The sequence below is a fragment of the Xiphophorus maculatus genome, chromosome 9, assembly GCF_002775205.1.
Source record: "Xiphophorus maculatus strain JP 163 A chromosome 9, X_maculatus-5.0-male, whole genome shotgun sequence".
NCBI lineage: Eukaryota > Metazoa > Chordata > Actinopteri > Cyprinodontiformes > Poeciliidae > Xiphophorus > Xiphophorus maculatus.
Genome location: NC_036451.1, coordinates 7,134,121 through 7,149,013, shown reverse-complemented (window position 1 = coordinate 7,149,013; position 14,893 = coordinate 7,134,121). Strand labels below are relative to the sequence as shown.

General features: G+C 37.2%; 1 protein-coding gene and 1 long non-coding RNA gene across 5 annotated transcripts in view; one reads left to right on the top strand and one right to left on the bottom strand.

Moving 5' to 3' along the window:
* The window catches only part of LOC102226743 (ATP-binding cassette sub-family A member 1-like), a 41,586-nt gene that overhangs the window by 12,151 nt on the left and 14,542 nt on the right, over positions 1–14,893 (bottom strand). For 2 of the 4 annotated variants that reach the window (XM_023339159.1, XM_014469441.2), the window contains exons 17-36: positions 14,092–14,296; positions 13,769–13,882; positions 12,856–13,027; positions 12,554–12,685; positions 11,109–11,248; positions 10,852–10,989; positions 9,612–9,856; positions 9,480–9,537; positions 7,893–8,095; positions 5,496–5,613; positions 5,361–5,384; positions 4,212–4,357; positions 3,715–3,839; positions 3,521–3,631; positions 2,804–2,996; positions 2,554–2,648; positions 2,235–2,267; positions 1,719–1,824; positions 884–958; positions 620–789 (exon numbers count right to left, since the gene is read on the bottom strand). In XM_023339159.1, coding sequence (XP_023194927.1) covers positions 620–789; positions 884–958; positions 1,719–1,824; positions 2,235–2,267; positions 2,554–2,648; positions 2,804–2,996; positions 3,521–3,631; positions 3,715–3,839; positions 4,212–4,357; positions 5,361–5,384; positions 5,496–5,613; positions 7,893–8,095; positions 9,480–9,537; positions 9,612–9,856; positions 10,852–10,989; positions 11,109–11,248; positions 12,554–12,685; positions 12,856–13,027; positions 13,769–13,882; positions 14,092–14,296 — 2,603 coding nt within the window. The remainder of the gene's footprint in view (positions 1–619; positions 790–883; positions 959–1,718; positions 1,825–2,234; positions 2,268–2,553; positions 2,649–2,803; positions 2,997–3,520; positions 3,632–3,714; positions 3,840–4,211; positions 4,358–5,360; positions 5,385–5,495; positions 5,614–7,892; positions 8,096–9,479; positions 9,538–9,611; positions 9,857–10,851; positions 10,990–11,108; positions 11,249–12,553; positions 12,686–12,855; positions 13,028–13,768; positions 13,883–14,091; positions 14,297–14,893) is intronic. The other 2 variants (XM_023339160.1, XM_023339161.1) reach the window with 2 other exon arrangements.
* LOC111609663 lies at positions 8,041–14,179 on the top strand. Its single transcript, XR_002753243.1, has 3 exons — positions 8,041–8,109; positions 13,748–13,933; positions 14,095–14,179. It is a non-coding gene; the product is annotated as an uncharacterized LOC111609663 (long non-coding RNA).

Genomic DNA, 14,893 nt, shown 5'->3' with positions numbered 1-14,893 from the left:
AGTTCTTTTAATTAAGGTAAAACTAATGTACATGATTCCAGTAAATAGGAGGCTTCATAATTTCCTTTGGTGAGAATAAATAATGACCCTGGGACTTACATCTAAGTCACTAAACATAATCTAGCCGGTTCCAAGTGCAAGTTATGATTTAGAAAGTGGGCTACCGTTAACAGAAGTGGTTATTGGAATTATGCAGCTGTGAGGGCTACTCAGCTGATTGTTTCTTAACTGTAAAGGGTCATAACTTCTGGATTGGAGGTAGTTAGAGCTAGACGAATCACTTTCGCCACCAGTTTAAATAGATTATCTCTTATAGAGTACTTTTAGGGTAATACCCAGGTCTCAGAGATTTTCCGGACCTGTTAGACAGAGAACTGGTCAGTAGGCAGCCCTGGGACGTAGTGAGGAGTGGGCGGGGCTGACTATTGCAGGATAACCTTCAATATATATATATGTATATTATAAACTTTATCTCTTATATTGTACTATTAATATTTAAAGCTGTGGATGGAGTAGCTTGTCAACAAATAAGCAATTTTCCCTTGGGAATCAATAAGGTATGTTCTGTCCTATTCTATTCTATTTAGCATAGACAGACTTCACGCTGATATCAACTGACATTGCTATTTCAGTAAGTTGCTCCTTGGTGAGGTTGAGCGGGTGATTGTAAACGGTGATGCCGTGTCTCCTCCGCTCCGGTCCGGGCGGCAGACTGGCTCTCAGCAGCCCGTTGTTCATCACGTTCACAAACGACACCATGGCGTGCCAGCCCTTGTTGTTGTACCACACCTGAGATGGAAAATTCAATTAAAACTCCTAAAAAAAGAATGATTTTTTTAAGTAGGAAACGATGTGAGAGACGACCTTGAGAGAAACGGTTCACCTTGACGTTATTTACGGTGTGCATTTCTCCCAAAAACCCCGGCAGCTTCTTCAGCAGCTGATCCAGTGAACTGTTCTGTGGTCAACACAAAGACATTTAGGTATGAGATATAAAAGAGGTTAAAAATAAGCAGAATATTTAAGAGTAATCAATGTAATAACACTATAAAGGACAGTGGGAATGTGTCTGCAGGACATTTCCATGTTTTTGGGAGAGATCGCACCCTACTGGTCAGAGGTGATAATGGAAATCAATACTAAAATGGACTTAAATTTAACCTTTGGTTTTATAGTTTTAATTTACCCCAAAGACTGAAATAGTCAGGTAAATATCTTCTATTAATATTACTAGCGGGCACAAAGAAATCTATAACTCACAAGAGGCTCGATGTGGAACCATCATCATCTTTGGATCAGAAGGAATTAAGGAAACGTATGTAATGGAGAGACTTTTTATTAAGACTTCCTGCTGATAAATACAAAAATATAGGAAGAAATGGAACCTAAACTTGGCGCTAAAATGTACAATCAATGTAATCATCTCTTTTTTTATTGTGAACATACTCACATTGGGTTTTACTCTTTTTTTAAAAAATAATCATTTAATTGCTCTTGATCAACTAGTTGCTCTGTAACTTTTGTTGGTGGGGGTTTAAACGTTCTATATTTCTAAAAATGCAAAAACAAGTTAAAAGAAAAAGAAAGAAGGATTAAAAAAAATAAATATATATATATATATATATATATATATATATATATATATATATATATATATATATATATATATATATATATATATATATATATATATATATATATATATATATGTTGTGCACCTGTTCTACTTGGTATCGCGTCCTGATTGCCATGATGGAGTCTTGAAGATGCTGGACCTGAGAGATATTCTGGGTGCTGGTGCCTCCGAGAGAGAAGCCTCCATATCTGGAACAGAAAATTATTGCTCTAACCAAACCTTGTAGTTTGATTTCAGCTGGTCAAATTCATTTAACTGTTTAGTCTAAATGAGCTCTTTATGAGTTTACAAGATAATATTTCTTCAGTTTTTTGTGGTTTTATATGAAGGACATCTGTAGTTGCACTAGACTCTCTTCTTAATTAAAATATTCCATACTTAGTCTTGGTATAATCTTTAGTAAACATGAATTTTAAATGTTTCCTGATCATTATTTTTAACTCGCTGAAAAGGTAAAGATTTTTTTAAAGTTAATTGAGGTATATGTAAAAGTAGCAGATATTTCCTACTACAATTGAACCTTAAAAATCTTCTTAAAACAAGAGAGTAAAATTGGTATTTTTAGATGTTTTTAAAAAAGAAAGCTTTAGCTTCTCACCTGAACTCGTTTACCCACTTCTTGGTTTTTAGGCTGAGGGGAAACAAAGTTAAGCTCTATTAGTATTCAGACTTCATGTAATGATAGAAAAATAAAATAATAAGTTACAGAAAGATTGTAAAATATAAATATTTATAAGAAGAAAATCATTGCCAAAACAAGTGATGAAGTAGTCTGCAGTCTTGAAGTGAACTTTAGATTTTTATTATGATCAGATGACAATAACTAAGCAAATTAAACCAATATCCTCAGATTTATCTGCTTTCTGTAAACTGTTCATACACATTAAACAGCATGAAAGCTCAAACGTAAAAAGTACCTTTTCTTGAGGATTTGCGGGTAGGTCTTCACCAGGTAATCCGTGATGTTATACCTCGTCAGATTCTGGAGAATATCCCCAGTGGCTCTCTTCATCTGAAATTAAAACAAGTTATTAAAAAACAGAACTAGATAGTACTGAAATAAGACGCAGTAAGTTTCATTGTGAAGCAGAAAGGTCAGTGTTTATGTGATTCTACCCTGATTTCTTAGTGGAGAGTAAAACCCAATCAGGGAGCTAACTGACCAACCTGTGGAGGAGGAACCCCACCAGCGCCGTCCGGGCAATCTGGAAGCATCCGGCGGGTGTCCTCCGTGCTGCACTGGCATTCTGGGGAAGGTCTGTCTCTGGTCCAGTTGCCTTGGCTCAGCATCTGCCAGGTGGAGAACGACATCTGGGGCCGCATGAATTTACCCCCCCTCTCAGGTTCACACTGAAGATTCCTGCAGCGGGGAGAACATTTGGATTCAAGAATACCTGTAGACATCCAGTGTCAGCTGCATCTTCTTAAAAATTGAAAACGGGATCTAATAGAGGGATTATTTGTTTGCAGACACTTAGGTTGAGTGCCTTTAAATGCTCACTGGTTACCCACATTTAGTACCTTCCTGTTTTAATGTTGTCAGCGTACGATAACTGTTTCACACAGCGTGTGTGAAACAGTTAAAATAAATTGACATCAGTGAGTCAGATCCACCTGTATTTAATGACCATTTCCTCTCTTTAATGAGAGAAAATGTCCCAAATGTCAGACATAACTTACTGGCAATATTAAAGCAACTTGTTCACAGTGAGATATGTCGAGTCCCTCTAAATAACACAAAATAAGCATTTTCAAAAGCCTTCAGATTGTTAAGTCACTGCACCGTTACCTAGCAACCCTACCAGAGCTCTGCCCTTTTACCTAGCAACCCTTGTGGAGCTCCAACACGTTCGGTGTTTGCTATGTTTAGAGAAATCATCTTACGTTTTGTTGTCGTCCTGCTCTTCTCTCTGCATGCACTTGGTGCCAAAACCTGGCTGGTCCAGCAGAGCCTCCAGCAGGTTCTCCATGGCTGGGTTGCCAGGATCGTCGTTGCTGTAATTATTAAATTGGGAGGTGGGTGAAGGCGCTAGCTACTGACTGATTTACCTGGATGACTGAGGAACGTTCGGTCTTACCTGAAGAAGGTGTACTGATCTCCGTACATCCAGGGCTGCAGCTCCAGGGCAGGGTACTTCCCAAACGGAGGAACGATGAGGCTGAAGAGCAGAGCGATCAGCACAAACACAGCCGGCAGAACAATCTGAAAATTAAATCAAACATGTCTGAATAAAGCAGGTTAGTACGTACTTCTGTCAACAAGCAAGCCGTTAACAAACATTGTATGCTAACCCTGACCTCAAATCCATTTCTGTGACAGACTTTAAATGGCCTTGTTCACAGATTTAGTTGTTAACATCCATTTTCTTCATCCGGTTGACCCGGCTTCACCTGTGCAAGCTTTGAAATCCTCCATAAGAAACTATAACTTTAAAACTTTCTAGTTTAGGGACGATCATTGTAGTACTTGATCATTCTGGTGATTAATTGAATCACTTTCTGCAGGGTTTTCATTCAAGCCTTTTTATCCAGTATTAAAAACACATTAAAATAAATAATTAAATTCCTGTCTAACCTGAGCGAAGAGCCCCCGGCGGCTCCGTCGAGCATACAGCCAGCGTTTGACGAAGAGCGCTCGGAGCTGCTGCCATGTCAGCCACCAGCCAGTCAGGGGCGTCCCGCCTCGCCCATCTTCACTCAGTGGGTCCGTCTCCTTTGGTTCTGCAAGAAAAAACAAGGTGTAAAAGTTCACTGATAAATATGGAGGATAAAGGAGTGAGCAGAAACATGATGGATTTGTTTACAAACTTAGAACTTGGCTTGTCATGATAACAAATTTTCCCAGAAATTACTGCGATAAATCATCATATTTTTGTTTTCGGACCATTTTCAAGTAATATACTGATGGTGACATAATAATCCAAGTTAGCTCTTTCTAAGACCAATAAACTTCAAGTTTGTATAAAACACTTCACTGTCACTGGAAGATATTTTAAATATCTAAAATAAAACACAACCAAAAACAATAAATAAAACCATACACAACTGAATCCATAAATAATGTATTATTAATGGGCTCATTTAAATTTATCATGTAATTAAATGATTAATTCTGACATGCTTAATTAGAATATCTTGGACCAGAACTGCAATATCTCTTCTTGGACACTAAAACACTTCTCATTTATCCCTTGTACGACATTGCAGCAACTTTCACCGCCATAAAAACCAACACTTGACATTATATAAATTTCACAGCTGAGTTTTACCTAAAGGAAGACATATAGTACCTTAACCTGGAGCTCAGACAGCAAACCAAGATCAGACTGACATTCTTCAAACTGACCAATTCAACTACTTCACGGATTTTTTAGTTAAGTCCTCAAAGATGCCTTAAAAGTCATTTCCATTCACACACACACATCTATACACTGATGATAACAAGTTACAGGATAATAATCTGACAGGAACTAGGCTGGCATGTCACGCCATCGGCAAGACGGGTTGATCGAGAATCGAACCGGCGACCCACGGACTGCAGGGCGAACTCCTACCGCAGTCGACCCAAATAAATGTTTAATCAAGATTCCTTTAAAATTGCAACAACTTAATGATGCAAGATCAACAAAAGTACATTTTTGTTGAACAGGCAGGGAATCTAAGTTTATAAAACAAACCCTTTTCTTCCTTTTAGGATTATCTAGAAGTGGTAAACTGTAAGTACCTTTCTTACGAAGCCTTTTCCTTCCTGGCAGCATTTTTAGAAACAAAGAGTCCAACTTTCAGTCAAACAGAAGACCAGTTCGATCGTCACAGTATAAACCTGGACAGAAGTGGCTGTGAGTGATGGAGTTCCCACCTGGTTCTGGTTCCTCAGCTTTTTGCTCTGATGGCTGCGGGCCACTGGACTCTTCTGCTGGCTGCTCCGATGCTGGATCAGAATCCACTCCAGTTTCCTCTGCCACTCGAAGGAAAATCTGAAAATCAGCACAATGATTGTGTAAAAATGGAAGTAATGGTGGTATAATACACTGCAAAAAAAAAAAAAAAAGCTAAATCTTATGACATATTTTTGGTCTAGTTTCTAGTGAAAATGTCTTAATACAGTTGAAATAAGAAGACTAAGTGACAATTAACATTTCAGAAAGATATGGGAGCTTGTTTTAAGTAAACAATCCTTAATATTGGTTTAAAATTAGATTATTTCACTACTAATAAGACCAGCCTCAGCTCCAGACGAGTTTAACGGGGAGACATCGACTTATTTTGGGGGGGGCAAAATGAATCTACGTAGCTGAACGTAGACAACGTCAGTAGTCTACAGGCTACTTGTTAACAAGCTTAAGGTGCTGTATTGTTATTAGCTAGTCATCTTTTAACTAACATTACCTGCATCCACCAGCATTACTCAACTTACGTCAGTTAGTTTGGGGGAAAAACTGTGCAACGTTCTTTGCGTTTTGTTGGTTTGCTGCTATGATTCTAACACACACCTGCGCAGCTCTGCACAGCAGCAGCAGGTCTCTGCACAGGTGTAAACCCAGCGCGAGCGTCTAACAGCTCATGTTGCGTTTAAAGGCAGCTCGGAAAAACAGGTTATGACGTGTTAACAAATTAAAAAGTTTTAACTGCTGGAAACAGTTACAGAGGACACATATATGGGAAGTACGGAAGCTCCTACTGTATCAAATTGACATAGGAATAACAGAAAGTTGGAAACTCTAAGGTAAAAACAACAACAGCATTGGGGGGCATTGGCGGGCAATGCCCCCCAATGCCCACCCATGCCGCAGGGCCTGAATAAGACATTTCCCCATGTCATAAGTGAAATCATTTGCGACTGGAACAAGTACTTTATCATCTACATTAAGGAATTTTTACTTAAAACAAGATTCTGTATCTTGAAATAAGAGAAAATTAACTTTATAAGTAACTTTCTCTCAAGTGTATTAAAATATTTGCACTAAAAACTAGACCTAGTGCAGTGTAGTCTCCAGTCACAGGTCCAAGATTAAAGCACTTCTGACATAAATCATAATTGACATATTTTTAACACCAGAGAAATAATGTAAGACAGCTGTATGACACCAGGTGGCGCTAAAACCCACACAACAGAAATAGAATAGAATAGAATAGAATTCAACTTTATTGTCATTGCACTGTCACAAGTACAAGCAACGAGATGTAGCAAAAAGCCATGGAGCTTGTGCCTAACTCATTCAGAGTAAACCTACTAAGCTCATTAAGACCACAGCCGCTCCATAAATATCCAGCTTTCGTGATAAGACTTTGTTGTGCTTGCTCACACACACACACCTACACACACACAAACCAAGTGTAGTCAGAGAGCGACTCTTCATAGACACACAAGCTGCAGTGCTGCGTTATGATGTAACACTGCTTCTCCTCCTGCTGTGTTTCGTTGCTGCATCATGGCAGCTTTATTGGTTGCATTTAAAGTCAGTTTCCTCTTTGTTAAACACTTTTGAAAGCAGTTTAAGCTGAATCATCAATAAATAATCTAGGGCTGCAACTAACAATTATTTTAGTAATCAGTTAATGTATCAATTATTCTGATACTTAATCAGATGAAAAATGTTGACACATTTTGCAAATTTTTCATTCAACTACTTAAGCCTTTTCCATGAAGTATTAGAAATACATTAAGAATTGGACATAAGTAATTAAATTCCTTTTTTATAAAAAGATTTTATAAAAAAGCTAAAAATTAACATTTTAATGCCTAAAGTGCAGCAACATAACATTCCTTTGGTGAATTTTAAAAAAATGCCACCTGTAGAATTAGAAAATTACAATGCATGTCTCATGTCAATGACATAGAAGTCGGATTAAATGCGACATGACAGCTCAGACTGCAGACGCTTCGAAAATAATCTGATGCATATGCAATTTAGTACCACAAATAATAAGATCATAAGATAATAATACTTTATTGATCCCCAAAAGGGGTGGAATTTTGTTTGTCCCAGCACAGCACACAACAAAACACAATAAAATTAAGTAAATAAATAAAGTAAAAATAATAATAATAAATAACAACTAGCAGTGATAGTCCGTTAAATATTAAGTGGCTCAAATTGGATTTTGCTTGGATGAAAAAAAAAAGGATTTGGGTCGCTCAGACTGCCATAAAAAAGTCAGATACAGGTCACATACGGACAAAAATATCCGAGTCGGGTTGTGAACGTATCCTGAGTTTCATAGTAACCGGTCGTTTTTGTGTGACATAACCCACCTCCTCCAGTGTACTATCTGACAGGCCGTAGCTGCTGATGCCCAGCTCTGGAAGCCTCTGGTCCAGTTTGGAGAGGAAGATACCCAGACTGCCATCCTTGGCGGCTGCTTGCGGCAGGTTGATCACGGCTTCTCTTCTAGACTCCTCCACTAACCTCGCGCCAGGAACATGCTGCTGGACCAGTGCCAGCAAAGCTGCCATGTCTGCCAGAAAGATGGTGAGTCTGTCAATAAACTGGTTCTCAGATAAATAAAAAATTAACAACAATTCTGGGTCACTCTGGACGTCAGTGGGCCGGTTACTACTGGGTAGCTGCAGATTTCAGAAAATCAAATCCAAGACTTTTTTTATACCTCCTTGAATAAAATTTCAGAAGGAAAAACTATAAATATAAGTGATGATTGGGGAACTTGCTGCATAGCAAAAACTGTGAACCAGGATTTGTGTTTTTCACTCTGTATGTGCCTTAACCTCCATAGAGCCTAGATTAAAAGCCGTCTTGCATGTAGCCTCAAATATGTCCCAGCAGAAGACAGACAGCAGCGAAAACAAATGTCGTCTGCACTTACCCATGATGGAGGCAAAAAAAAAAAAAATCTAGCTAGCTATGTTATATTAGCAGCTAGCTCCTGGTACACTGTAAAAACACAATATCTTACCAATCATTTTTAGTCTAGTTTCTAGTGCAAATGTCTTGTTAAGCTTGAAATGAGACAGGTAAGATATAGATAAATAATTCCTTCATATTGATGAAAAAGAGCTAGTTCCACTGGCAGATTATTTCACTTATAGGAAAAATATCCTGTTATATGGAAAATAATCTGCCAGTGGAACTAGAACTTTATTAATATGAAGGAATTTTTGGTAATACTTTATTTGAAGGGGTGTGCGAGGCTGTTATAAACATGACATAACATCTGTCATGAACATAAAGAAGTCTTTATGAATGGTTATGACTGTTGTCATGGAGTGTCATTCCCTAAATAATGACACTTTTAGTGCAAAGTTGGCACCTTTAACTGACTTTTATCACAAGTTTTAATGGAACTTTGCATTAGAAGTGTCATAATTTACCAAATGACACTTCAGGACAACAATTGTAATAATTTATGAAGACTTCTTCATGTTCATGACAGATATGTTTATGACAGACTCATGTCAGTCTTATGCACACCCCTTTAAATAAAATTTTACTGAATTTTTACTTAAGACAAGCTTCTGTATCTCATTGAAAAGTAACTTGCAAGTTAGTTTTTTCTTATTTCAAGCTTGGGTGGCTCAGACTTCAAGACCTAAGGTATTTGGTAAAAAAAGAAAAGAAAATACTTGGTAAGATTTTGTGTTTTTTCAGTGTAGCCTTGAGTCACAGAACACAATGAAAATGTTTGTGTGTAATTCAAACTTTTGCCTGACAGAAACGTCCCTCAAGAAGAAAAAAATACATTAAATAGTCCTCCCATGATAAAATTTAAGACTTGGGATCAATGTATTTAAGGCCAACTTAGGATCTTTCAATGAATATAAGATATTTTAATACCTTATTTCAGACACACAAATTTAAGCCTTTTTAAGGCCTTGAATACTCACAGGAACTGGTGTCCTCACTTCCCAGTCCGGTGTCTTCACTGAGTGACGACTCACTGTCCTGAAACATGAAGCCGGGTTAGAATCTATCCTTAAAAACAAGCCCACAGAACCAATTTCAGATTACAAGCAAACCTTTACTAAAGGAGGTAGCTTGTTGGTGCTGGTGCTGGCACTGGTGCAGATACTGGAATAACTGGGAGTGCTGGTGCTTAGCTCCTCCCTCTTCACCACGGTCAGGTAGTAACCAGATCCCAGCTTGGATTTGAGAAAGAGCGGCGATCCGCAGCAGCAGAGTTTCCCCTTGGAGATGATGGCAATCCGGTCACCAAGCAGCTCCGCCTCATCCATGTAGTGAGTGGACAGAATGATGGTTCGATCTGATGGTTCGAAACACAAACAAATATGACTAATGTTCACATCCGTGTGTCGTGTTCATGCCATTTTAATCAGTTTATTCATGTTTAGTTAAGAGTGAAGTTGCTGTACTAAATTGTGTTTTACAGCTTTTATGCTCAGGTTTCAGCTTAGGGCTGGGCAAGATGAGTGAAAAATAAAATCTCCAATTTCTTTCATAACGGATCCGATTTACACTTTCAATAAGTTTTTATTTTTCTTGTTCTCTTTTCTGAAGAAAAGAAAAAGAGATAGATATTTTCAAAAAGTGGCTTGTATTTCAATCCCCCACCTGCAAGTTTTATGGCCAGGCTATTTTTGTTTAATTATGAGAATATAGTTATAATATCAGTAGAATAAAGTTGCAATATCACCAGTGGAAAATTATGAGAAAAAAATGTTTTAAATAAAAACACAAAGCTAGTAGAGTTATCAGTATCTGACTCACTCATCTTCCAAATGGACTCAGTCGTTTGGACAATAATTTCAAAATCCTGCTTCTGATTATAATTGGATGCTGATGTGTTAAAAGATTAAGTATTCCCAACATTCTTCATTTGAAATTTAACTTTTTGACATTTTTCTGTAGAAGTAGAATTACTAATTTATTCTCTTAATATTACAACTTTATTCTCATATATTACTTCAACAAGGAGACAATAATAAATCTGTATCCTTGTAATTAAAACTGTAGAGTGTCTAATGTTCTGTCGTAGAGTTGACCTGAATTCAAATAAATAAAAGCTGCAAGACACATTTGTCAAACAAGATGGCAGCTCTGGTCATGTTGACATCATTCTGAACAATGGAAACCCAATAAAAAACAATAATAATAATAAAAATGATTAATTATGAGAATCTTCCAAACCAAACAGTTCAATGACAGGATTTAATCGATTTATCGCCCAGGTGTACTTCAGCTGTTAAAATGCGTCTTCATCTAATCTCGCCTCTCATTACTGGTGACAGTCACTGGTACCTTCGCGATATTTGAGCAGCAGATCCCAGATCCCTCTGCGGGAGTACGGGTCGACGCCAGCTGTGGGCTCATCCAGGACGACCACTTTGGAGCCGCCAACAAAAGCGATCGCGACAGAAAGCTTCCTCTGCATTCCACCTGAGAGACACAGAAGAAGCAAAATTCCCTCTTTTAAAAAGAAAAGCAAACAAATCTAACTTCTATAAGAGCAGACTTGATTCATTTTTAGATTCTGGAGTTGAAATTGGTGACCTTACCAGAGAGGTTTTTGGTCTGATCATGACGCTTGTGCAGGAGGCCGACGTCCTCCAACAAAGCGCTCATTTCAGCCATCACCTTTTCTTCAGGCAAACCCTTCAGACAGCCATAAAACCACACATGCTCCTCCACTGTGAGTCTGAGCGACAGAGGGAGAAAAAAAACTAAACTGAAATTAAATTCATTTCTACTTGAAGTTTCAGTTGAAGATTTCCTATCAAACTTTTTTTTTTTACAACCCATGAATAAGGTCAAGTTTTAGAAATAGTTCAATACATTTTACAAATCTGACAAAAAAGCTTAAAATCTAACATATTGAATGAAATGAGCATTTCAAAGTATTTTGTACACCTGAATTTGACAGTTATTGCATGTCACAAGAAACAAAAAAAAAAAGCCCACACTTTAGGTATTTAAAAAAAATGGAAACTATAAGATCCGTTTGTGGCTTTAAGTGAGTTTTATATAGCCTGAGAAACAAAGTTTTTTGGACTGAAAAGGTTGCAGATTCCTTGTTTAGATGATATCGACACTATTTATATAAGTAAATGTGATCTGAACATTATACACCAGCTCTGCATTAATCTCTTTAGAAGCAACTTAAAAACATTTAAATTGACATTTAGTTTGAGAAAAATGTGGTAGAAAGACTTATTTGACAAAAACTAACTCAGTAACTATTTATACTGACATCTTAGCATCAGATGTTTCACATGTAGCATCTGATGCTACATGTAATTAGTTTTTTAACAAATTTGCTGAACAATAAATTCTCAGAAATGATTGTGATAAAGAAGGAGCGACCCAAATTTTTAAGTAATATATTGATAATGGCATAATAACGCAAGTTCACCCTCTCAAAGATCAGTGAACTTTAATTTTGTAAAGAACACTCTAAACTGGAAGAAAAAATAAATTCATTTAAAAAATATTAAAAACAACAAAAGAGAGATAATTTAAAAAACACACACACACACACACAACTGAAACCATAAATAAAACAAATTAGCAAATCTCAGTAACTAAAACAGCTCTTAAAAAAATATTTATGATTAATTAATTAGCGACAGGCTAATTCACATGGTGTTTTTGCTGCACCAATAAACCTTCCACAATATCCAAGTCTACTATTAATTATCACCTAACTTTATGCACTCCCTTACGTTTTTAGACATTAAAAGCATAGAAAACCTGCCTAATGCCTTTCTGAAGCAGATGATTTATCCACCATGATTGTTTTGAAAGTAGACGACGGAGTCGACCAATGAGTGCCGTCAAACTCTGCTGATGTTCATACACACAGACGTCACCCAGAGGCTTGTCCACACACACAGAGGAGTTTAAAGAATAACAAGTAATCAACACTGAGGCATTATTGTTGTTAATGTCATTAAATATCCCCCAATCCACAAGTTTTAATCTTTATCCAAATTTTTATCCTTACATGTCAAAGAGGACATTGTGCTGTGGACAAACTCCCAGCGTCTTACGGATGATGTCCAGGTCGTAGCGGATGTCCATGCCTTTCACGTACACGGTCCCAGAGGTGGGAGGGAACAGCCCAGTTAGGACGGATCTGATAAACAGAATAAATGTCCAGAATGTTTCCACATTAAATTAAATCATAATCTCTGCTGTTAGACATAACGAGTCTAAAATAAAGGCTTGCTCTGATCATCCATCCACTACTTTCAGGTAATTCTGGGGGAAATTTCACAGAAGTTAAGAAATAAGTTTCAGCCTCACATGGTGGTGGTTTTGCCGGCTCCGTTGTGGCCGAGGAAGGAGGTGATCTGTCCCTCGAAAAACTTCAGATTTAGATGGTTGACAGCAATCTTCCCTCCTTTCTTGTAGATTTTTACCAAATTTCTGATGTTCACGCCAAGATTCATATTGTTGGGTTCTGCTTCAATGTGATCTAAAGATAGATTTAGACATCCTCAGGGTTCCAGCTAATTTAATTTTATGATTCCTTGAATAAATCTATGTTCATTGTTTGCACAAAATCATTCTTAGATAATGAGATTTTAGTTTCAGTTTCTTTCAGAATGAGCTGTTTTTAGGGTCTCTGTCACTTTAAAACCCTGATCTAAAGAGGTTTAGAGGCAAACAAAGCTGTTAAAACAAACCTTTAAGTTTTTAACCAAGTGTTTGTTTATTTAATCATCGGTACAGTCACTAACCTGATATCCAAACTGATTAATGCTTGGTAAAAACTTGAGTTGTAAACATAAATCAATTAAATTGTCTTAAGTTACAGAAATTTACATTTTTGATAATGCCATGGAAAATCGTTTTTGTACGTTTCTTTTCCTCCCATATCAATTTTCAGACTTTTCAGGATTTTCAAGATCATTAAAAACTAGACTAAGAACAAATAAAGGTGGAAAAAAGTTGCATGTTCACAGGAGAAAAAAAATAAACTAAGATGAAAACTCAAATAAAATTTAGCCATCTAGTTTTCCCAGTCCTTGATGTTTAACCGGCTAACACTCTCCGCTTGTTACCACAATTTACTTAATGGCCTTAAGCTTAGAAAACCGCCAGTGCAGTTTTATAAATCACAGAGCTGAAAAGCAATTTTTTTTTGCCTACAGTTGTGTTTCTCTTGACATTTTAAATTTCACTTTCCTTTCAGAAGTGCAGCCGCTTCTTGTACCTTCATCCTGGTCGGTGGGAGCTGGAGGGATCGGCATGCCTGCTTCTAAAGGAATCCCACCCCAGTAGTTGAGCTGAAAGATGAAGTACCAAGGCCTGGGGATGCCATACTGACCTGAGAATACATTCACACACATGTGTCTTCACACCAAAAGGATAATACTGGGTATATTTTTTTAAATTATTGCAACAATATTCTTAACTATGACACAAACAGTACTGATCTCCTTGATGCTGGGGTGTTAAAAGTGTGGCTACTGATCACAGCTCAAAAATATTAGTAATACGCAAAACATCTACTAAAAATACATAAATGTGTCCTACCAGGAAACACTGCTTCAATGTACCAGGCTGCAATAGCATAGATGAAGGCGTCCACGTAAAGCATACATATGGAGGTGGTGAAGCTGTACGTATCTCCTTCCACAGGACTGGCCCGCAGGTTGAACCACTGGATCCCCACGCCTTGCTCCTCATACTGAGAGAAATACTCACAGCCAAAACCAAAGGCCACAGGAGACAGGAAGCTCTGACAGAAACCAGAAAACATGTGCTGTTAATAAAGTATTCATAGGCATTTGACCTTAACGTTTTGTTACGTTAAATACACAAACATCAGAATATTCTATCAGAATTTAACGTGATATTCATGGGTTAGAATAAGCTGATTTTAACACAGGTAGGGCTGCAACTAATGGCTTATTATGAATAACCGAATAAAACATTTGGTACATTCTGTAGATTTTACAATTAATCACTTAAGCCTTTCTATGTAATATTAGAAATGCATAATATAAGAAGATGCATAAAAACAAAATAAATCATTTTTGAAGAAAATAAACATTTTATTTTATTGCCAAAAATGCACCTACATAGCATTCCTTTGGTGAACACTTCACCTTTGTAGCAAAGGATGCTTCTGCTCCTAAAAAATATTTTTATTAACATGTGGAAAGCTCAGTCCTTTCTGCTCAACATATCAATACAGTGTAGGACTGATCAGTTGATTATTTTTCGGATTAACTGATTACTAATCAGAGAGAAAAAGGTTTTTTGCAGAATTTGAACCAGGCAAAGTTAAAACTGCCACTTGAGGATTTCTCGGTAGAGCATATTTACAAGAAAA